This window comes from Gadus morhua, chromosome 13 (assembly GCF_902167405.1).
Source record: "Gadus morhua chromosome 13, gadMor3.0, whole genome shotgun sequence".
Classification (NCBI taxonomy): Eukaryota; Metazoa; Chordata; class Actinopteri; order Gadiformes; family Gadidae; genus Gadus; species Gadus morhua.
The window spans coordinates 4,609,634-4,628,139 of NC_044060.1; the positions used below are offsets into that span (position 1 = coordinate 4,609,634).

Genomic DNA, 18,506 nt, shown 5'->3' on the forward strand with positions numbered 1-18,506 from the left:
TGTCTGGAACAACAACACGACAACACGACACAATGACACAACGACACAACGACACAACTTAGCAACCGCCAGCCACCACCGGAACTGGGAAAGTCCCACTGGTTCCCAGTTCAGATCACTTCATTACGGAGTGAATGTGAGTGTGTGTGTGTGTGTGTGTGTGTGTGTGTGTGTGTGTGTGTGTGTGTGTGTGTGTGTGTGCGTGGTAACCTGGGGAGCCCTTGTGTCTGAAGTCTTCATCCTGCATCTCTATCAGCACTATAGGAGAGCAGTCAAGGAGACAGGGAGTGGAGACAAGGAGACGAGGCGAGAAAAAGAAAAATATAGGAACCTTTTGAATTTTTCAATCTATACATTTACAGTGTATATTTTGTATATTCATCCCTGAAGACGGCTTGAGATGGCAGAGCTCGCTCCTATCTCCCTCCCACCTTCAGAGTTCTGGCGGGAGGCAAGTCCTCGGATCTTGAAGGCCTGGCGGCTCCAGCTCTTGGGGACCTTACTGGGACTCTCCGCTGGGATCTGGTCCCCGCTGGGAGAGCTCTTCTGGGCCTGGGGCCCGGCCAGGACCTGGGCGCCTCCAGGACCCGCTGGGACCGCACAACACACCAGAACACTTCATCATCACACTGGGATTAGTCTCAAGAACCTATCCCTTCAGTGAGGGGGGGGGTTAGTGTGTTTAGTACATGTGTATTTAGTACAGGTGTGTAAGTGTGTTTAGCACAGGTGTGTTCAGCACAGGTGAGTTTAGTACAGGTGTGTTTAGTACAGGTGTTTTAGGCGTGTTTAGTACAGGTGTGTTTAGTACAGGTGTGTTTAGTAAAGGTGTGTTAGGTATGTTTAGTACAGGTGTGTTCAGCACAGGTGTGTTTAGTACAGGTGTTTTAGCCGTGTTTAGTACAGGTGTGTTCAGTATAAGTGTGTTAGGTCTGTTTAGTACAGGTGTGTTCAGTACAGGTGAGTTTAGTTCAGGTGTATCAGCTCTTACCACTAGCGGGGCCCTGAGGAGAACCTTTTCCTTTGGCAGCTGAATGTCTTGGAGATGAGAAGACCCTCTCCTTCAAACTAACCTTCTGACTGGAGAACACACACACACACACACACACACACACACACACACACACACACACACACACACACACACACACACACACACACACACACACACACACACACACAAGTGATGTGGATGTAATAAGTAGTGATACAGAGGGGATGAGGAGGTGACAGGAGGTGACAGGAGGAGATAGGAGGTGAGAGGAGGTGACAGGAGGTGCTCCCTTACCTTGGAGATGGTTCCAGCTGCCCCTCCTTCCTATAGAACAACAGATCATATTTATTACACTGCTGACTAGTTAGCTAGTTAGTTAATAAGCTCGTCAGTTTGTTACCTGAAGGAGAGGCCAGATTTATTCTTCAGGTTCCTCAGGAGGTCGATCTGGTTCAGAGGAGGAATCAACCTGGAGGGATGACATAAAACACATAGGTTTCGTTCACATGAGTCGGTATTGTTCTGCCAGGCCACAAAGCTGCCTGAACAATGTGTAACATTAAACCCTATTTAACACGAATACAATGAGGCGTAGTGGAGAACATTTTGGCGTGTCTGCTTTCCTGTGCGTGCGTCTCTGCGTGCAAGGGTGCTTGCGTGTGTGTGTACGTGCGTGTGGGCGTGCCGTGCATGTGTGCGCGCGTGCGTGTGTTACCTATAGAGGGGGACGTTGAAGGTCCTCTCGTAGTGTTCCCAGGTTGAGCTCAGGTCGGTTCTGTTCAGATTAGTAGCATAGAACCTCCAGGCAGCCTGGTGAGGGGGTTAGGGTCAAAGGTCAAGGGTGAGGGGGTTAGGTGAGAGGGTTAGGGTCAGAGGTCGAGGGTGAGGGGGTTAGGCTCAAAGGTCGAGGGTGAGGGGGTTAGGTGAGTGGTTGAGGGTCAGAGGTCGAGGGTGAGGGTTAGAGAGACGATACGAGGCTGTCAGCATGAGGGTTAAAGGGTTATGGGGAGAGGGTTTTGGTGAGAGTGTAGGGTGAGTTTTAGGATGCGCGGGTGAGAGGATAAGGGGTCAGGTAACCGTCAGAGGGTCAGTGTTAGACAGTTAGGGTGAGAGGGTGAAGGTTAGAGGGCTAGCGGGTGAAGGTTAGAGGGTGAGGTGCTACAGGTACCCCCCTCTGTATCAGTAGTGTAGTACCACTGCGGTAGGAGTGGAGACCGGTTCAGTACCTGGATGAGCCCGGCCGCAGGGTTCCGTCTCTTCTCAAAGTGTTTCTGACGATGCTGCTCCTGGACCTTCAGCGCAAAGCCTGAGCCAAGAATACCCTGGAGAGAGAGAGAGGGGGAGAGGGGGGGGAGAGAGAGAGGGAGGGGGGGGGGGGGGGGGGAGAGAGAGAGGGAGGGGGGGGGGGGAGAGAGAGAGGGAGGGGGGGGGGGGGGGGGGGAAAGAGAGAGAGAGGGAGGGAGGGAGGGGGAGAGAGAGAGAGAGAGAGAGAGAGAGAGAGAGAGAGAGAGAGAGAGAGAGAGGGGCAGAGAGAGAGAGACATTGAATGGTCTGGTTTATATTAAGCTGGACTAGTTAGGAGGATCTATAGCTAAACCGGTTTAGTCTCTAGTTAAGAGGTCAACAGGTAAGCCTGGTCTCGTTAACAGGTCAACAGGTGAGGCTGGTCTAGTTAACAGGTGAGGCTGTTCCAGTTAACAGGTGAGGCTGGTCCAGTTAACAGGTGAGGCTGGTCTAGTCCACAGGTTAGCCTGGTCTAGTTAGCAGGTCAACAGGTAAGCCTGGTCTAGTTAACAGGTGAGGCTCACCGCTGGCAGGGCGAAGAAGGAGACTCCGATGAGGGTGAAGGTGGCGGCCAGCAGCCGTCCGTTCCAGGTGACCGGACACTTGTCCCCGTAGCCGATGGTCGTCAAGGTGATCTGACACAGAACAAGTAAGATATAGTATATGCCTAGTTTATTTGGTATATACAGTTTAAGGGTAGTTTATATAGTATATTCGTAGTATATATAGTATATGCGTTGTATGTATGGTATATAAAGTATAAGTGTAGTATATATAGAATATGTGTAGTATATACGGTATATGAGTAGTATGGTATACGTGTAGTATAATATAAAGTAGATGTGTAGTATGTGTTGCATATAAAGTATGTTTGTAGTATACATGCTATGTTTGTAGTTAACAGAGTATGTTATAATTATACTATAAATGTAGTTTTATATAGTTTATGAGTAGTATACATAGTATAAAATAAGTGTAGTATTACCAGGCCCCACCAGAGGGCGTCGGCGTACGTCTCAAACTGATCGTTGTATTCCTTCTCCGCCAAGTAGACGAGGAAGCTGGCCAGGATCAGGCACAGGAAGCCGATGTACCACGCTGTGATCAGCTCCTACACAGGCACACACACACACACACACACACACACACACACACACACACACACACACACACACACACACACACACACACACACACACACACACACACACACACACACACACACACACACACACACACACGCACACGCGCGTGCTCACGCACACACATAGTCATACAGTTAGGCAGCTCGTGAGTGGGTAGTTGGATGGGCCCCTTGCTGAGGGCGTAGTTTAGTGGGTGACCTTGCTGTGGTCATAGTGATTCAGTAGTTAGTTAGTATTTAGTCAGTAGTTAGTAAGTACCCCGCTGTGGGCGTAGTAAGTCAGTAGTTAATCAGTAGTTAGTAGTTAGTCAGTAGTTAGTTGTTTAGTGGGTGACCTTGCTGTGGTCATAGTGAGTCAGTAGTTAGTTAGTATTTAGTCAGTAGTTAGTTAGTACCCTGCTGTTGGCATAGTGAGTCAGTAGTTAATCAGTAGTTAGTCAATAGTTAGTCAGCAGTTAGTTGGTTAGTTAGTACCTTGCTGTGGGCGTAGACCACGGAGCCCAGTAGCTTCCAGGTGCCCCCCCGGTGGTCCATGCAGTCAGCAGTTAGTTAGTAGTTAGTTAGTTAGTAGTTAGTTGGTTAGTTAGTACCTTGCTGTGGGCGTAGACCACGGAGCCCAGTAGCTTCCAGGTGCCCCCCCGGCGGTCCATGCAGTCAGCAGTTAGTTAGTAGTTAGTTAGTTAGTAGTTAGTTGGTTAGTTAGTACCTTGCTGTGGGCGTAGACCACGGAGCCCAGTAGCTTCCAGGTGCCCCCCCGGCGGTCCATGCGGATCATGCGGAGGATCTGCAGGAAGCGGAGGCTCCTGATGGCGGACGTGGCGAACACGTTCCCCTGGGTCCCGGCGGCGAGCACCGAGATGGAGGCGATCAGCACCATGATGTCTGGAGCACACGGTGCACAACACATGTTACACACAACACATGGTGCACAACGTGATCAGCACCATGATGTCTGGAGCACACGGTGCACAACACATGTTACACACAACACATGGTGCACAACGTGATCAGCATGTTATATACAACACGTGTTATACACAACAGATGGTGCACAACGTGGTCAGCATGTTACACACAACACATGTTACACAACGTGATCAGCATGTTACACACAACACATGTTACACACAACACATGTTATACACAACATGATCCGCATGTTGCACACAACACATGTTATACACAACATGATCAGCATGTTATACACAACAGATGGTACACAACGTGATCAGCATGTTACACACAACACATGTTACACAACGTGATCAGCATGTTATACACAACACAACTGTTATACACAACACAAGTTATACACAACACATGTTATAAAACATGATCAGCATGTTATACACAACAGATGGTACACAACATGATCAGCATATTATACACAAAACAGACAAACAGACAGACAGACAGACAGGCAGAAAGACAGACAGACAGACAGACAGACAGACAGACAGACAGACAGACAGACAGACAGACAGACAGACGGACGGACGGACAGATGGACAGACAGACAGACAGACAGACAGACAGACAGACAGACAGACAGACAGACAGACAGACAGGCAGACAGGCAGACAGGCAGACAGACCTATGACACAGAAGGGCTTCCTGGAGAACTTGAGTCTTCCTCTCCATCCTCGGTAGCGGCAGCAGCAGCCGGCCGCCCAGATCCTCACCATGTACTCTACCCCGAACACCACGATGGTGACCACCTCCTGCACACACACGCACACACGCACACGCACGCACACGCACGCACGCACGCACGCACGCACACACACATCGTGCACAAACATACACAGACAATTAATAGTAGTAGTACAGTGGCAGTGGAGTATTTTTAAGCAGTAGTCCTACAGTAGTAATACATTGGTACAGTGAAATTGCAGGAGTATTGCAGTAGTTTACCAGTATATAAAGGGCGTCCTCTGAACTTTTCTCATATTCTCTGATGGTAGAAAACACAGAGAGGACGAGACAGGAGAGAACCAGCAAAAACCTGGAGGGAGAGAGAGAGAGAGAGGGAGAGAGAGAGAGAGAGAGAGAGAGAGAGAGAGAGAGAGAGAGAGAGAGAGAGAGAGAGAGAGAGAGAGAGAGAGAGAGAGAGAGAGAGAGAGAGAGAGAGAGAGAGAGAGAGAGAGAGAGAGAGAGAGAGAGAGAGAGAGAGAGAGAGAGAGAGAGAGAGAGAGAGAGAGAGAGAGAGAGAGAGAGAGAGATATGCTGACTTTGCCTTCCGGAGAGTTAAATTACAGGAAGTTGATCTGTTCCTTGGGGGAATCTTTACAGTGTGACACCTAGCTGGGTGGGTGGGTGTTTAGATCCTGTGTGTGTGTGTTTGTGTGTTTGTATGGATACTGTGCATGCGTCGAGCGTGTGTGTGTGTGTGCATGTGTTTGTGCGTGTGTGTGTGTGTGTGTGTGTGCTTGTGTGCGTGTGTGTTTGTATAGATCCTGTGTGTGTGTGTTTGTATAGATCCTGTGTGTGTGTGTGTGTGTGTGTGTGTGTGTGTGTGCGTCCTACACGTAGGCATGGTAGATGAAGGCCCATCCCCGCGGACGCTCCAGGACGTTGTAGAGGAAGTTCTGCAGCCGGCGGTAGAGCGCGTTCCTCCTCTTGGGGGGGCGGCGGTGCCCCGACACGCTGGGACGGGGCTGCAGGGACCCCCGTGGGGCCTCGTCCCCCCCGCCGGCCCCGCGCACATCCCCCGCCTCCCCCGCCTCTCCCTCTGCTACAACACACACACATATACCTCTGTTATAACACACACACATATACCTCTGTTATAACACACACACATATGCCTCTGTTATAACACACACACACATATAGCTCTGTTACAACACACACACACACACACACACACACACACACACACACACACACACACACACACACACACACACACACACATATACCTCTGTTACAACACACACACATATAGCTCTGTTACAACACACACACACACACACACACACACACACACACACACACACACATATACCTCTGTTACAACACACACACACACACACACACACACACACACACACACACACACACACACACACACACACACACACACACACACACACACACACACATATACCTCTGTTACAACACACACACACACACACACACACACACACATATACCTCTGTTACAACACACACACATATAGCTCTGTTACAACACACACACATATACCTCTGTTACAACACACACACATATACCTCTGTTACAACACACACATACATATAGCTCTGTTACAACACACACACAAATACCTCTGTTACAACACACACATACATATAGCTCTGTTACAACACACACACATATACCTCTGTTACAACACACACACATATACCTCTGTTACAACACACACACATATACCTCTGTTACAACACACACATACATATAGCTCTGTTACAACACACACACAAATACCTCTGTTACAACACACACACATATACCTCTGTTACAACACACACACATATAGCTCTGTTACAACACACACACACACACACACACACACACACACACACACACACACACACACACACACACACACACACACAGACACACACACACACACACACACACACACACATATACCTCTGTTACAACACACACACAAATACCTCTGTTACAACACACACACACATACCTCTGTTACAACACACACACATATAGCTCTGTTACAACACACACACACACACATATACCTCTGTTATAACACATCCCTAACATATTCCTGTTATAACACAACCCTAACATATTCCTGTTATAACACAACCCTAACATATACCTGTTATAACACAACCCTAACATATACCTGTTATAACACAACCCTAACATATACCTGTTATAACACAACCCTAACATATACCTGTTATAACACAACCCTAACATATACCTGTTATAACACAACCCTAACATTAACTTGTTACAACACACCCCCAAACATTCACCTATGTCGCAACAAACCCCCAAACTTCCCCCTGTTACAACACCCCCCCACCATTAACCTGTCACAACACTGACGTCTTGGGAATCCATGTGGACTCAACTTTCTCTGGAGTCAATGGCGGCCTGCAGCCACTGATTCATTCAATACACTAGATTAACGAACAACTCGGATTGCATTCCTTTGTCAGTCGTTGACAAAGCCACCACTCCAGCCCTCTGAGTGGCCTCTGCATCGCTGTGGTCGGGGATGGTTGACCTACAAAAGTCTGAATTCCGCTACAAAAAGGATGAACAGAGACGGCCCCACAACGGATCCTAGGGGAACCCCACTTATTTAACGGATCGGTTTAGTGCTGATCCAGACAGTCCGACCCAGTGAGGTCCATCAATACACTCTGATCAATGGTATTGAAATCAGCCCTAACATCCAATAATAGTAGAACTGAGATTGTTCCAAGCGTATGTAATTTAAAACCTTTACAGAGGCGATCGGTGCTGTGCCGGGGTGGAATTGAAAGATGTCCACGTTGTTGTAGCATGTACACACTCACTCACACGCACACACACACACACACACACACACACACACACACACACACACACACACACAGACACGCACACGCACACGCACACACACACACACACACACACACACACACACACACACACACACATACATAAATGTAAACTAGAACTATATAATAATATCAATAATCTGCATAAATTTATACCTCTACTTATTATAACTACACTAATAATACCATCAAGTATTTAACTCATCATTTTTAAATATAAAAATAAATAACTAATATAAAACTATTCAAATATTGAATAAATTAGTAACCAATAAATTACTTCAATATTTCACAATGGGATAGCACTATCAATATAGAACTATTAAATACAGAACTACAGTCTACCTTGTGGTAGATTTTCAACATAAACATCTACATGTCTTACTGCAGGCCTACAAGGACCTACAGTGTTTTCGGCTGCCTACGCAGGGTATCAATAATTCCATCAACCATCAATACAGGCTGTGGGCTAACATTAGTATTATTATCAATGATTAAATTATGAACGATAACAGCTTCCGTGCATAATCGATGCGTTTGTGTGATAAATATCCGGGACGTGATGAATGATGGATAGTATCGGGTACCTGCTATGAGCAGAGCTCCGTCTCGGTGAGACTCAGTCCCCCCGGCCTCCAGCCCAACGAAGCCCACCTTCAGCTTCTTCTGGTCGGCTTGGGCGTCTGAGAACACCCCGCCGTTCCGGGACTTGTGAACCATGCTTCCGCCGGCAGAACGACACCGGGGATGGAGACACCAGCACCCGTCTAGTGTCCACGGAGAAACCACATCGATATGATCAGCGGACCTGGAGGAAGCCTAGTGATACATGATGCACAGTGGTCCAGAAGCATCACAACCCGCGGCGAAAGGAGAGGAGAGGAGGAGAGAGAGGTAGAGTGAGAGAGAGAGGTAGAGTGAGAGAGAGAGGTAGAGTGAGAGAGGTGGAGAGAGAGAGAGAGAGGTGGAGAGAGAGAGAGAGAGAGAGAGAGAGAGAGAGAGAGAGAGAGAGAGAGAGAGAGAGAGAGAGAGAGAGAGAGAGAGAGAGGTGGAGAGAGAGAGAGAGAGAGAGAGAGAGAGAGAGAGAGAGAGAGAGAGAGAGAGAGAGAGAGAGAGAGAGAGAGAGAGAGAGAGAGAGAGAGAGAGAGAGAGGTGGAGAGAGAGAGAGAGAGAGAGAGGTGGAGAGAGAGAGAGAGAGAGAGAGAGAGAGAGAGAGAGAGAGAGAGAGAGAGAGAGAGAGAGAGAGAGAGAGAGCGAAAGAGAGAGAGAATGTAAGAGAGAGGAAGATGCCAGGTGGGACGGCAGAATTAATTATCAGCATTATTCTATTTCACCTTGCCGACATCCTGTCACGTGACTCAGTCAGATTGAAAACAAATATGGTTATACACACACAAACTTTACAGAGTAAATAATATAATGTATATAATTTTATGAAATATAATCTGTACAATATATATATATATAAATACATTTTTATATATACAGTATATTATATATATCATATATCAAAATGTGTGAAATATAATAAATATAATTTTATGAAATATAATATATTTATCAATGTGTAAATCATGTTCTGGGTCAATATAACAATAATTTGACAATCAGTTATATAACTATTAATGTGGTTTATCCTTTTATTGAGCTTTATTAATAACAGCCCTATAATTAATAACATATCAAATAGCATATTATAGATTATTAACAGCCCTATCATATCATGTATATTAGATACATTAATATCCTACGATTACATTCCAAATAGAATACTGTATATATATTAATGAGAACCCTATCATTACAACACGTATAATACTATTGATACTTTTATAACATGTTTAATAATAGTATACTTTATAAATAAGAGCCATCATAACACGCCATAAAGATATTATAGAGACTTTATTAATAACAGCCATTTCATTATAACATGTATAACCCTATAGTCTCGAACAGCCCTATCATTATAACACACCATATTGAATACTATAGATCCTCATGATATATAATTATGCCGTATCAAAACCCTATGATGATTCTAGCTTTCTATCTCTGCAGCTCCTCCTGCTGCAGACTTCAACACCAGGAGAGCTGATCTCCTCTTCCTCCTCCTGCACCTGCAGTCTTAAATAACAGGAGAGCTGATCTCCTCCTCTTCCTCCTGCTGCAGTCTTAAACACCAGGAGAGCTGATCTCCTCTTCCTCCTGCTGCTCCTGCAGTCTTAAACACCAGGAAGGTTGACCTCCTCCTCCATCTTCTTACTACTCCTCCTCCTCCTCCTCCTTCTCCTTCAAACTTTTAACACCAGTAGGGTTGATCTCCTTCTCCTGCAGTCTTAAAACAACAAGAGAGCTGATCTCTTCCTCCTCCTCTTCCTCCTTCAGTCTTAAAAACACCAGTAGGGTTGATCTCCTACTCCTCCTCTCTCCTCCTCCGCTAGGAGCGGATCCATCCCTCCTGTATCTGCTGGCTCTTGCGGTTCTCTCCAGTCTCCTCCACCTCCTTCTTATTCTCCTCCTGCTCCTTCTGGTCCGCCTGCTTCAGCTTCTCCTCCACCTCCTCAGGCACCTCCACCTCCAGCAGGTTCTCCATGCCCTCCTCCGGCTCGTCGCCGATCAGAACCTTCAGACAGGGTGACATCATACTAGGTTGTGACCTCTCTTTCTCTCGATATAGATATAGAACATATAGATATAGTTGCATCTCTATTTATCACTCCGCAAGTAGTCCGGTAACTTATCAACCCCATTGTATTCGGTTGCTAAGCGACTTCAACGCATTTGGCAGACTATATTTCTGCTGATTAACACTATTAACGGTACTTAGTTCATTTTTAGTTTTGGCAAGTAGCCGTGCAATGGCTACCTTCAGGGCGAAGCAAGACACCCCCGCTTTGCGTCGGTGTCCGGTTCGCCCTGTCGGGTCTTATTTTCCCGATAACGACCGGTGTTCTATACATTATCCCTTACATAACCTTGAGCCTACCCAGCACCTCCCGGCCGACCCCCCCCCCCCCCCCCCCCCCCGCCCTGGTGACCGGGGGCTCCTCCGGTCTGACTCGAGGCACCGCTACTTGCCTGCGGCACTTTGGCGTCTACTCTGGCCTTCATCAGGTCTGCGTGTCCTGGGGGATTTCCAGGATTGCCACAGAAGACGTCTGTGATTTACGGTCCCGGGAGCGGGGGGGTTAACGGATAACGCTCCGGGGATCGGGCCGTGGATGAAACCATCTTCATTGTGTGGGGGGGGGGAGAGACTGACTTGGGGGAGACTGAAGTGGGGGAGACTGACTTTGGGGAGGCTGAAGTGGGGGAGACTGATTTGGGGGAGACTGAAGTGGGGGAGACTGACTTTGGGGGAGACTGACTTTGGGGGAGACTGACTTTGGGGGAGACTGATTTGGGGGAGACTGACTTTGGGGGAGACTGACTTTGGGGGAGACTGACTTTGGGGGAGACTGACTTTGGGGGAGACTGACTTTGGGGGAGGCTGACTTGGGGGAGGCTGACTTGGGGGAGGCTGACTTGGGGTGTCTTGACGGATGCCTGCTTGTTCAGGTATCAGCCTAGTATGTGTGGGTCCTAGGTGCTTGAGTTTTATATATTATTCTACATAATATATCATGATGCTTTTAACCTTCATATTAGATTATCATATTTCGATATAATGAAATCATAATGTATTTTTGTACCATGCATAAATTATGTATGATCATATATTGAGCAAGGACTTATATTATTGACGACTGATCATAAATTGAAGACATCATCATTTATGGATTAGTGATCATATTGATGGAAGTATTGATTACCTGCACCAGGTTCTCGCAGGCTGCACTGACGCTTGCGTCCTTCTCCCAGCGATGGAGCTCTCGTATGATTGGATAAACGTTGTTCTTCTTCAGCGTCTGCCGTCCAGGTTTAGTTGCGGTTAACTACAGAACAAGACAGTTAGTGAAGATTTAGTTGTTTCATTTATTACAGAACAACCAGTAAATGTTGTGCCACTAGTAGTGTTCGTACCAGTGAGGTCCTACCAGTAGCTGTGTTCGTACCAGTGAGGTCCTACCAGTCGCTGTGTTAGTACCAGTAGGGTACTTTCAGTAGTAGTTTTAGTACCAGTAAGGTCACACCAGTAGAATTGTTTGTACCATCAGAGGTTGTACCAGTAGTACCATTGGAATCGTTAGTACCAGTATTGGTTGTACCAGTAGTAGTAATAGTACCAGTAAGGTCACACCAGTAGCAGTACCATCAGAGGTTGTACCAGTAGGAGTGTCAATACAACCAGTCGTACCAGTAGCAGTGTTAGTACCAGTATCAATGTTAGTACCAGTAGGAGTGTCAAAACAACCAGTCGTACCAGTAGCAGTGTTAGTACCAGTATCAGAGGTTGTACCAGTAGGAGTGTCAATACAACCAGTCGTACCAGTATCAGTGTTACTACCAGTAGCAGTACTAGTACCAGTAGCAGTGTTAGTACCAGTAGCAGTGTTAGTACCAGTAGCAGTGTTAGTACCAGTAGGAGTGTCAATACAACCAGTCGTACCAGTATCAGTGTTAGTACCAGTAGCAGTGTTAGTACCAGTATCAGTGTTAGTACAACCAGTCGTACCAGTAGCAGGGTTTCCAGCAGTAACTTGCGGATGTCTGGGTCCTGCTCCCTGGCCTTGTCATCGGGGAGGTACTGGAGATCCACAGGAAGTCCTGAAACCCCAGACGACGAGGTCCGGTCCAGACCCAGAAGAAGTTTAAGAAGGTTTCAGTGTGAGTGGGAACAGGTTTGAGAACAGAGGGTAGATCTAGAGCAGGTAGATCTAGAATAGGTAGATCTAGAGGAGGAGCTAGATCTAGAGGAGCTATATCTAGAGCGGGTAGATCTAGAGGAGCTAGATCTAGAATAGGTAGATCTAGAGGAGGAGCTAGATCTAGAGGAGCTAGATCTAGAGCAGGTAGATCTAGAGGAGGTAGATCTAGGGGAGGAGCTATATCTAGAGCGGGTAGATCTAGAGGAGCTAGATCTAGAATAGGTAGATCTAGAGGAGGAGCTAGATCTAGAGGAGCTATATCTAGAGCGGATAGATCTAGAGGAGCTAGATCTAGAATAGGTAGATCTAGAGGAGGAGCTAGATCTAGAGGAGCTAGATCTAGAGCAGGTAGATCTAGAGGAGGTAGATCTAGGGGAGGAGGTAGATCCAGAGCGGGTAGATCTAGAGGAGGAGCTAGATCTAGAGCGGGTAGATCTAGAGGAGGTAGACCTAGGGGAGGAGCTAGATCTAAAGCGGGTAGATCTAGAGAAGAAGCTAGATCTAGAGCAGGTAGTTCTAAAGGAGGTAGTTCTAAAGGAGGTAGATCTAGAGCAGGTAGATCTAGAGGAGGAGCTATATCTAGAATAGGTAGATCTAGAGGAGGAGGTAGATCTAGAGCAGGTAGATCTAGAGGAGGTAGATCTGGACGAGGAGGACGTAGATCTAGAGGAGGAGGGGGTAGATCTAGAGGAGGTAGATCTAGAGATCAGGACGTAGATCTAGAGGAGGAGGGGGTAGATCTAGAGGAGGTAGATCTAGATATCAGGACGTAGATCTAGAGGAGGAGGGGTTAGATCTAGAGCAGGTAGATCTAGACGAGGAGGGGGTAGATGTAGACGAGGAGGGGCTAGATCTAGACGAGGAGGACGTAGATCTAGAGGAGGAGGGGGTAGATCTAGACGAGGAGGGGGTAGATCTAGACGAGGAGGGGGTAGATCTAGACGAGGAGGGGGTAGATCTAGAGGAGGAGGTGTACCTTCGTTCTCCTCCTCACTGAGTTCTTCTGGTCCGGCTAACGGCAGCAGGAGGAATGGAAGCACGTCCACATCGTCACCCAGCATCCAATCATGACAAGCTGCACAGAATGACATCATCACTCAGCAGCCAATCATGAGATGCTACACCGAATGACATCATCCCCTATGTATTGTAGTATGTTTATAGTGTGTATATTAAGGAGTATAATAGTGGGTTACTGTAGTGGAGGCAGAAGTTGTATTGTAGTATGTCTAGTGTGTATTATAGTGTGTGTATTGTAATGGTGAGTATAATAGTGAGTTACCGTGGTCGAGGCAGCAGTTGCGTATCGTTGCGATGACTCCTCCCCTCCTGGTGGCCGACGCCTCGTAGCTGAGAAATGGCAACAACCTCTTGATGACAGACCTAGGACACACACACACACACACACACACACACACACACACACACACACACACATCAATATAATACAATTAACACATTATAACTACACATTATTTTAGACATGATGGTTGTGTGATTCATTACCACATCACTATCACATCATTATCATTATCACATCCCTATGACATTATCATATCACTATCACATCGTTATCGCACCAGACCTGTGGGGGTCCAGCATGACGCCGCGGTGGTCGGGGAGCTGGCTGAGGTTGGACAGCAGGGGGCCCAGGTAGTGCAGCGACGCCATCTTGTTGAACCCTTCAGTACAGAACATGTCCACCAGCTGCGCCACGCTCACTTCCTGCTGCACCATCGCCTGCACAGGAAACAGGAAGTAGACTACTATTGACGCAAGAAACCCACCTAGAGAACAGTTTGGGGGTACACCCACCTAGAGGCCTGTTTGGAGGTACACCCACCTAGAGTAGGGCTTGGGGGTACACCCACCTAGAGTAGGGTTTGGGGGTATACCCACCTAGTGGACAGTTTGGGGGTACACCGACCAAGAGGACGGTTTTGGGGTACACCCACCTAGAGGACAGTTTGGGAACACCCACCTGGAGGAGGGTTTGGGGGTACACCCACCCTGGAGATGGTTTGGGGGTACACCCACCTAGAGGACAGTTTGGGAGTGACCCCCACCTGGAGGAGGGTTCGGGGGTACCCCCACCTAGAGGACAGTTTGGGAGTGACCCCCACCTGGAGGAGGGTTCGGGGGTACCCCCACCTAGAGGACAGTTTGGGAGTGACCCCCACCTGGAGGAGGGTTTGGGGGTACACCCACCCAGGAGATGGTTTGGGGGTACACCCACCCTGGAGATGGTTTGGGGGTACACCCACCTGGAGGAGGGTTCGGGGGTACCCCCACCTAGAGGACAGTTTGGGAGTGACCCCCACCTGGAGGAGGGTTTGGGGGTACACCCACCCAGGAGATGGTTTGGGGGTACACCCACCCTGGAGATGGTTTGGGGGTACACCCACCTAGAGGACAGTTTGGGAGTGACCCCCACCTGGAGGAGGGTTCGGGGTACCCCCACCTAGAGGACAGTTTGGGAGTGACCCCCACCTGGAGGAGGGTTTGGGGGTACACCCACCTTGGAGACGGGGTTGCAGGTGGGACGGTGCCGGGTCAGGTTGGAGAGGATTGTGCAGATTTGGTCCGTGAACATGAACTGTGGATCCTGGAGGTTCTTCAACAAACCAGGAAGAACATTGGCTCGATTCACCAACACCTGGAGACAGAGAGGGAGAGGGGGGAGAGACGGGCTAAATAGAGACAGAGGGACCTTATAGTGAGGGAGTGTGTGTGTGTGTGTGTCACACACTACGGTGCACTACTTACTAGGGCGTCACCATATTGTCCAGAGAAATCTGGTTACCTTGTTACATAGTGCACTACTTCATACCCACAATCCACCATACAAGCGTTACAACTGATGTAGGGCTGGGAGATTAATCGAAAAATTAACATAATCGAGTTTTCAATTATTATAATTGTTCCTTTTTTTTTTATAAATGCTTTATAGAAATAACAAAATAATCGTAATTATGTTTTTTTTTCTATAATCGGACAGCCCTAAACTGAAGTACACTTATTGCCTCACTATATGCCATGATGCAAAGCAGTTTTTGCACAATGTTTGATTGGGATTATGCTTTCGTTACACCGATTCATGCATGATGAGGTCTAAGGACCTAAATCCTGACGGGATGACGTGCTCTCTCTCTGACACGGAGGCATGTTCCTACTTGGCGGCCGGATTTGACCATGATTTGACCAAAGAACCAAGCCTAGCCCGATCAGGGGATTGGGCTTGGCTTCTGCACGTCGACACGTTTAAATCATCTACTCAAAAATGCCTCCTCGATCGTGTAACTCAGACCACAAAGTAGGACCATCCCTCGCTGTCAGAGAGAGAGAGCCCCAACCCACATCAGGATTTATGTCTCCTGTCCTCATCAGGCTCATCTCCTCTGGCTGCGTCTGATTCCCCGGTGAGCCGACGCCCAAGGCCTCCGCCAGCAGTCGATGATAACCCATGCCGCCCACACCACACACACCACAGGAGTGGTCAATAAATAGGCAATAGGATGTGAGGGAACGAGTAGACCACAGTTTCGCATAAACTCCCTCCATAACCTCCCAAAGGGAAAGCCCTTCTACTGGGAGAGAATGTAAGACAGCAGCAACCCGGCATGTATCAGAACGTGCCCTAGAAAGAAACGTTTCCCTATGAAAAAGAGCCGATGAAAGAGAGGGGAACAGTAAATAATAATAATAATTGATTTAATTTATATAGCGCTTTTCTGGACACTCAAAGTGCTTTACAGTGAAGGGGGGACCTCACTATCCACCACCAATGTGTAGCACCCACTTGGGTGATGCACGGCAGCCAGTCGGCGCCAGAAGGCTCACCTCACTCTCCAGCTTGAGGTGGAGAGTGAGGGAATTAATGAATCAGCCAATTATACAGTAAAGCATGTTGGTGTGTATGTTTTCAATTATATATATATATACTTCTTAATCCAGAAAGAGATTCCTATACAAGTTTGTCAACGCTAACTAGCATCGAACAGGATATACTAAGGCTACCAGGAAGTGGCCAACAGGAAGCAGGCGGACAGAAAGTAGGTCATCACCTGGTGGAGCTTCTCGTCTGCAGAAGCGTTGATGAGGATGAGGTAGCACTCCTTGGCGATGGCGTTGGAGGGGTCGGAGGTCAGGGAGGAGACGGCCACCAGGAGGTCGGGGTTAGTGAGGAGGTGGAGCAGGCCCTCCCTGATGAGGTGGAGGCCGGAGGATTAGCCGATGTAGCTTCTCGGACACTCGTAGCATAATAACACCACGGCTTGTAACGCATTTCATACACAACGATGCCGTTAGCTTAAAGAAAGTATCACAAAGTGGCCGTTGGTGATAATGGGGATAACTCGCCCCTCCTCCTGTATAGTGTACAAGATAATGTCCTCTCCCATCCCCCAACGGTAATTAGAGGAAAATTAAGGATTTCTGTTGTCCATCACTTTAACTTTAACGATATGTTCTTCTTTATGTACTTACAATTGGTAATTACAAACGACAGGATACACACACACACTAACCCTCTGCACACACGAGCACACACCTGTTTCCAGACAGGCCCAAGAGGTAGTCGGTGGCATGACCTTTGACATCCGGACGTGTTTCAGGAGTCAGGAAGGAGAGCAGCTCATCGACGTCCATTACCCAAAATTCACTGCAACACCTGCTGAGGAACACAACCATAAGTAGTAGAAGCGGTACTAATAGAGCTAGCTTGTATATAATCTGTTTCTTTTGTGGTAAGGTAAGTCTAAATAAACCTCTATAGAATCAAGGTCTGATGGGTGTACTGCTAGTTATAAGTGTTAAATAATGGCTATATTTGGTGTGTCTATGGCCTGTCCTTTTGAGGAGCCAAACTGTTCATCCCTACCTCCCCTGTCCGACCAGACTTTCCTTAACTATAATAATGTTTTCACTGGGCAGCTTCCAGTATAACCAGTAGCAAAGTACAACCAGCAGAAGTCTGTGGTTGTACTGGGCAGCTCCCAGTAGAATCAGAAGCAGACATTCGTTGTACGGGGGGCAGCTTCCAGTAGAGTCAGTAGCAGACTGTGGTGGTAATTGGCAGCCACCATTAGAACCAGTGGCAAATTAGTTTTTCTGGGCAGCTCCTAGTATAACCAGAAGCTGACTATAACGAGTAGATGACTGATGTGACCGTTACTGGGCTGAGTGCAAGTCATTGTGACCAATTGTATTCTAAATTCAACAACTCCATATGAACAAATCAAACAAACCCTAGACTTAAAATATGGAATAATAGAATAGATATAGTAATGGATATAACTAAAATATCTTTATATACACAGATATAGATAGCATATCTTTATTTTAAGAGCGATTTCTACGATTTTCTAGAGGACTCACCGCGTGTCTGCGACGCCGCACGTGAAGCAAAGGAGACTTCCGTGTTATGATTTGTGGCTCCGCCCCTTCGCACCGAAGCTACAAAATAAAGCGTCGCTTATAACGGGATGAATAATATTCGGATTTAATATACGGGTTAAATGCTACAGTTGGTTACTTCACCGTGTTGCATATTTTGTTGTAATTTGTATATATGTATATTATTCATCAGCCATACATAGTATGACTGATGAGTATATAAAATCACCATTGCTAACGGAAAACTTGAAGCTGACGCTGATTGTATCATGATGTTTTATTAATTTTTTCTACAAAAACACAGTTCAGATTATGCTCTTGTATAAAAATGAAGG

General features: G+C 47.1%; 2 protein-coding genes across 3 annotated transcripts in view; both read right to left on the bottom strand.

Moving 5' to 3' along the window:
* kcnq2b (potassium voltage-gated channel, KQT-like subfamily, member 2b) overlaps nt 1–8,886 on the bottom strand; it is a 16,534-nt gene extending 7,648 nt beyond the window's left edge. Inside the window, exons 1-15 of the mRNA XM_030375425.1 lie at nt 8,551–8,886; nt 5,949–6,105; nt 5,337–5,427; nt 5,017–5,143; nt 4,129–4,304; nt 3,264–3,389; nt 2,803–2,913; nt 2,221–2,316; nt 1,710–1,804; nt 1,395–1,463; nt 1,289–1,318; nt 992–1,080; nt 432–590; nt 211–258; nt 1–3 (exon numbers count right to left, since the gene is read on the bottom strand). The exon at nt 1–3 is cut by the window's left edge and continues 124 nt beyond it. Of these exons, the coding sequence (XP_030231285.1) occupies nt 1–3; nt 211–258; nt 432–590; nt 992–1,080; nt 1,289–1,318; nt 1,395–1,463; nt 1,710–1,804; nt 2,221–2,316; nt 2,803–2,913; nt 3,264–3,389; nt 4,129–4,304; nt 5,017–5,143; nt 5,337–5,427; nt 5,949–6,105; nt 8,551–8,686 (1,513 nt within the window). The 5' untranslated portion in view covers nt 8,687–8,886. The remainder of the gene's footprint in view (nt 4–210; nt 259–431; nt 591–991; nt 1,081–1,288; nt 1,319–1,394; nt 1,464–1,709; nt 1,805–2,220; nt 2,317–2,802; nt 2,914–3,263; nt 3,390–4,128; nt 4,305–5,016; nt 5,144–5,336; nt 5,428–5,948; nt 6,106–8,550) is intronic.
* Nucleotides 8,887–9,852: 966 nt separating this feature from the next.
* Nucleotides 9,853–18,235, bottom strand: hgh1 (HGH1 homolog (S. cerevisiae)). Of its 2 annotated transcripts, none has more exons than XM_030374298.1 (10): nt 18,154–18,235; nt 17,327–17,446; nt 16,842–16,980; nt 15,296–15,433; nt 14,363–14,517; nt 14,060–14,160; nt 13,754–13,852; nt 12,585–12,676; nt 11,782–11,904; nt 9,853–10,592 (listed from the first exon to the last, which is right to left on the bottom strand). In XM_030374298.1, exons 2-10 carry the CDS (start codon nt 17,422–17,424, stop codon nt 10,407–10,409), a joined length of 1,131 nt encoding a protein of 376 aa, XP_030230158.1. In that variant the 5' UTR covers nt 17,425–17,446; nt 18,154–18,235; the 3' UTR covers nt 9,853–10,406. The 2 variants fall into 2 exon arrangements, with proteins under 2 accessions (XP_030230158.1, XP_030230159.1); XM_030374299.1 differs by having other exon boundaries at nt 17,327–17,449; nt 18,154–18,190.
* Nucleotides 18,236–18,506: the final 271 nt, after the last annotated feature.

Coding starts and splice junctions, on each gene's coding strand:
- hgh1 (XM_030374298.1), bottom strand. CDS start 17,424: ATGGACGTCGATGAGCTGCTCTCCTTCCTGACTCCTGAAACACGTCCG. Junction 16,981..17,326: donor TTGGGCCTGTCTGGAAACAG/GTGTGTGCTCGT, acceptor CCACCTCATCAG/GGAGGGCCTGCTCCACCTCC. Junction 12,677..13,753: donor CAGTGAGGAGGAGAACGAAG/GTACACCTCCTC, acceptor CTGGGGTTTCAG/GACTTCCTGTGGATCTCCAG.